The sequence below is a fragment of the Rhincodon typus genome, chromosome 20, assembly GCF_021869965.1.
Source record: "Rhincodon typus isolate 14 chromosome 20, sRhiTyp1.1, whole genome shotgun sequence".
Classification (NCBI taxonomy): domain Eukaryota; kingdom Metazoa; phylum Chordata; class Chondrichthyes; order Orectolobiformes; family Rhincodontidae; genus Rhincodon; species Rhincodon typus.
Window position 1 is genome coordinate 42,968,324 of NC_063351.1, and position 5,119 is coordinate 42,973,442.

The 5,119-nt window shown below is 41.3% G+C and overlaps 1 protein-coding gene across 1 annotated transcript in view; it reads left to right on the forward strand.

Annotated features, from left to right (window-relative positions):
* LOC125485560 (MMS19 nucleotide excision repair protein homolog) overlaps positions 1-4,998 on the forward strand; it is a 28,554-nt gene extending 23,556 nt beyond the window's left edge. The window contains exons 9-13 of the mRNA XM_048608799.1: positions 546-632; positions 2,103-2,177; positions 2,920-2,997; positions 3,767-3,905; positions 4,701-4,998. Of these exons, the coding sequence (XP_048464756.1) occupies positions 546-632; positions 2,103-2,177; positions 2,920-2,997; positions 3,767-3,905; positions 4,701-4,954 (633 nt within the window). The 3' untranslated portion in view covers positions 4,955-4,998. The remainder of the gene's footprint in view (positions 1-545; positions 633-2,102; positions 2,178-2,919; positions 2,998-3,766; positions 3,906-4,700) is intronic.
* The last annotated feature ends 121 nt before the right edge of the window (positions 4,999-5,119 follow it).

Genomic DNA, 5,119 nt, shown 5'->3' on the forward strand with positions numbered 1-5,119 from the left:
AGGCCAAGCAGCATCAGAGGAGCAGGAAAGCTGACATTTCGGGTCGGAACTCTTCTGAAGAAGGGTCCCTACCCGAAACGTCAGCTTTCCTGCTCCTCGGATGCTGCTTGGCCTGCTGTGTTCATCCAGCTCTACACCTTGTTATCTCTGTTAATGAAGTGAGGAGTTTGAGCCTTCAGACCCTGGGAAGGGATGAACTGAAGGAGATTTTGTGATGAGTCACATTTGAATGTTGTGAGGTTGCAGAAAACGGACAAGTTTCAAGTCAGTTTTTATGTTTAGAGAAAGTAAGTGTTGGAGGAACCAGGCATGTTATACAAAATGGAAGGAAGGAATTGCAGTGGTGGAGGAAAAGAGATGAATGGCAATGAATGCTGTGCTGAAGTGCTAATGATCCCTTTAAAATAGAACATCGGAATTCTCATGCGATAAAGTAACTGGAGGGCAAGGAATCAGTTTACAGAAATCCTTCTCGTTTGAATGAATGGATTGTGTTGAGTGCATGTTATTATTAGAATCTGACTTCATTCTGCTTTTATTTGCAGCCTCCAAATGACCCACATGGGATATCTCAGGAGGAGTTAGTGTTGAGTCTGCGATCTGTACTTACTGCCACACCACGGTTTGCAGAGGTATTATCAGTCAACTAATCTCTTGGACATTGCTTCATCATTTGTACTGGGATGTGGTGAAAGGCACCAGTACCAGTACAACCAGTGAACAAACTATCAGTCCTCACTTTTCTGTGACTTTTTAGAATTGTATAAGACAGATGGGAGGCCTTTTGACACAATGTGCCTGTGCTGGCTCTTGGAAAGAGAGAACCAATTACTTCTTCTCACCCTACTTTCTCATCATAGCCTCAGAATTTTTTTTTTGCTTCTTCAAGTATTTATCCAAATCCCTTTTCCAAGTTTCTCTTGTACCTTCTTCCACTGCCCTTTCAGGCAACATATAATCATAGCTTTGTTAAGTAAATGAATTTCTCCCCATCCCGTTCTGATTCTTTTTAAAAATTATTGTAGCCTTCTTCACCCCTCAGAAGTTCGAATACCCAAATTAAATCTCACTTTAATTTCTCTGCTTTTGGTGTCTCTTGTTCGAAGTTGGTCTGTGAGAACTCTTTGCTGAGGGCAGAGTCAGACCTGACACTGATACTTTAGTCAATATACCTTGCTGTTCATATTTGTCCCTGAAACATGGTAACTTCGAACTGTTGGAGGTTACCCTATCGTGCTGTACACCTTCGCGGAGATGAAGCCCCCAGAAGGGAGGATTGCTGAAATTAGCCCCAAATATCTCTTGATTCCTACAGTATCCATTCTCATTTCATAATAAGTAGCATTTACAGTAGAGAAATAGGTTATTTGGCCCAACAAATTTTTGCCAGTATGATGATGGTTTCTTAGTAAGCAAGGACTCAAATATGCAGTGGGCAGAAAGGAGATAGGGAGTTGGCAGATGCATGTGTGGCAGTAGATTGGTACAGATAACTCTGGTGAACAGCAATACACAGGCATCATAGGTTGAAATTGCCTCTTCATGTGCCTAGTCCTTGGGGTTACATACGTCGGGCTGATGTGGCAAAAACGCATACACAATATAATGCAGGGATAGACCTTCCTCATGTACAAGTCTTCCCTCCACTTTGAGAACTTACTTGTGATCACTATCACTTATGTCTGTAATAAAACATGCATGCTTATTCCTGTCAAATTCCTTAATGACATTTTGATGCATCTTACAACTTGTTTGTACAGGTTAATCAAAGCCTTAAGGAAGTATGAACAAACTTCAATCTGTTCATTAGTAGTGCTACTATGCACAGTTTCAGCCAGAAATTTCCTGTGGCCCTGTAATATTTTGTTCTTTTTATGTTTCCCACCTGGCCTGTGTCTCATCCTGTTGATGACAGCTGTAGAAATCTGACGGAAACAGGCCCTTTTTCTTTGTGACCTTTTGATATTGAGTGTTAGCAGTTGTTAGATAATAGGGAAGAGGAGGGTTTATGGCAGCCAGGTCAAGGTGCCTTGTCTTAATTTAGCTTTGCATCTTTGCTAGGAATTTTCTTAATTTCACAAAATCATTCCTTGTGTACTTAGTTCTTATTACCGCTCCTGATTGAGAAGCTGGATTCGGATGTTCAGAGTGCCAAAGTGGACTCCCTTCGGACTCTGGTAGGTGAAGTGTTTCTGTTACTGATGTGTTCCTGTTCGATCTTTTGTGTTGGTGATCAAGTACTCTGGGTTTGGGCTCTGATGTCCTTTAACAAACCTGGCTTACTCCTTTAATTCCACTCCTCTGAGCGGGAAAATCCAGATTATTGCAGCTACTTTTAAACTTGTATGGGCAATGGTGAATGGATAGCCAAGACCAATCATTCTGTCAAAACTTGCAGGCGTGCGGTTTGACTAAACTCTTTTCTTTTTCCTGTAGCTGCCAACATAACCTTGCTTCCTATTTCACAACATTTACTGTTTCCTTGAGGGAAGAGAAAGAGAAATGGGTCCCAAATGGCACCTATGTCTATTAAGTGCTGCCTTTAAATCAATACGTTGCAAGTAGCCCACTAAAACTAGTGGTGCTATCTTTCTAAAGTGAAGTACTGATTTTTAAAAAAGGAAAATGTTGCAAAAGAAAGGATATAGATATGAAATAAAAGGAGAAAATCTTTGCAGCATGCTTGTCAGCATCATAGAGAAGGTGGTGGCTGTGGTAGGTTTGAGTATCTATCAGCTGTTCTTCACAGCTGGGTCAGAATCCTGGAACAAACAGCACTGTGGGACAACATGGACTGCAGAAGTTCAAGGAAGGCAACTTATCACCAACTTCTTCATGACGTTTGGCAATATATGTGTGTTTTGCCTGTGAAACCCTGAGAATAATAAAAGACTTCCCCTGCTTTCTTGTCCCTCATAGACAGCATGCTGCAGAGATTATAGGAAGAAGGAGTTGAAAGAATTCCTACCAGCGCTTTGGCACTCCATACGCAGAGAGGTAAGCACAAGAATAAATAGATTGCATACTATCTACCTTCTAGACCCAGATGGCCATAATAATGCTTTTCAGAGGATAAGGATTCAAACCAACTATAGATTAAATGTGAGATTCAAAATGCCAACCATTCAGTACAACGGCAAGGGAGTGCATCAATGTAGGAAACATGTTTCATCTTGAGAGGGAGACCAAAACTACTGGTTATAAATATAAGATAGTCCTGAGTAAATCCAGTTAGGGATTTGGGAGTAGATATCTAGACAATGATGAGAATATGTAAGTTCAGGCAATGAGAAATAATTGAGGTAAATAGCATTCATGCATTTAAGAGAATCTAAATAAATATGACTGAAAAAGGAGCAGATCGTTGTGTGTGGTGAAGTTAGACAAAGGGGTGTAGGGGGAGGCTCTTGTGGAGCATGACCACTGCAATGAGCCTGTTGTGCTGAATGGCCTGTTTCTCTGTCGCACATTCTGTGTTATTTTGAAACTATCCAGCTGATAATGAATTGTACAGTTTTTGAGTGCCTGCTGAGAACTGATTTGAGAATGGCCTGAGCCTGTTTTCCCTCTCAGATGCTTGAAAGGAGCACTTCCACTCTGTAAGTAGTGGGCTCTAAACACTGAGTGATATCCAACATTGCTGTGAGACAACAGATGTTAAAAAGCCAGATACTTGTTAATAGGTCATGTGCTCTTTCATTTATAGCAGAATGGGAGTTGGTGAGACCCATTTTGAGCATTGCATGTACTCCTTAATTTTTTTTAGGTCTTTCAGACAGCAAGTGAAAAGATTGAAACTGAAGGTCTTGCTGCTCTCCAAGCACTATCAACTAGTCTGTCCAAATCAGTTATCGATGCAGATGCAGAGGATAGTCTGGATACATTCCTCGACAATGTTCTGCAAGGTATGCATGAAATCCACCCCTTATATCGAGTGCATCGATCTCACTCCATGAATCAGTATAGAAACAGTTATCCGTCTAAAATGTACTGTCAGTTTTGTACTTCAAAGAGAGTCATTTCAGTGATGGGGAGCAGAATGCACTCCACTTTAATCATCTGATTTCAGCATCAGGCAGTTCTCAAGGTTCCGTGTGTTGCAGAGTGTATCTTGATGCACTGAGCAGAAACTGGACAATTCACACTTGCCGACCATTTTCAAGTTGAACAAACCACTGAAGATGATTTAAAGCTCTTTTTTTTCCACTGACAATATATTAAATTTGTTGCTATTTAAAAGCTTTTTAAAAATTTGGGATCTCTCCGTAATCACTGTGCCGTTTACTGCAGTAAACTGCAGTACGTTTCCATTCTGAATGTTTTGCACATGTGGGCAAAGGAATATCTTTATTCTTTGATTAACTTCCTTCTTTATTTTTGCCTTGTACATGTTTTTCCTCACAGCTGGCATGGCGCATAACTAGATTTGTTCTACCATTCTTGAACAATGGTCTTCACTTCAAGGTGGGACCAGCAGACCAACTGATATCTCAACTCAATGCACCTGCCATTGCCCCTCCTTGCATATTATGCAGGGGCCCATTTTGACATTGCCACCAGTCATTGCACAGCGTAGGCAAGTGGGATAAGTTTAGTTTAGGAAGCTTGGACGAGTTGGACCAAAGGGTCTGTTTCCGTGCTGAATGGCTGTATGACTGTACAGCATTTCTGAAATGTTTACTGTTGCCTCCTTGCCTCAGATTGTAAGCATCACCTGTGCGAACCAGACATGAAACTTGTGTGGCCGAGTGCAAAGCTACTCCAGGCAGCTGCGAGTGCTTCCTACAGAGCATGTTCCAAGATCAACAGCTGCATATTTCCACTGTTGCTGGAACAATTCAACAAACATAAACAGGTAAAGGAAGGGAACATGGAAACCTACCTTGGATTAATAATGCCATGTGTTAAGGGCCCATTTGGGACTGTGAGCATAGAATCTAGGCCAGTACTCTAATGCAGTACTCAATGTTTCAGGGAAGATATTGAACTTCTTTGCTCAGTGCACTTAGTCTGGCTGTTAAAGATAACATGTCTAACCCAATATTCCTCCTTCATCCAGCACCATCATATCAGATTAGTTGGTCATTGATCCCACTGCTCTTTGTGGGATGTTGCAATG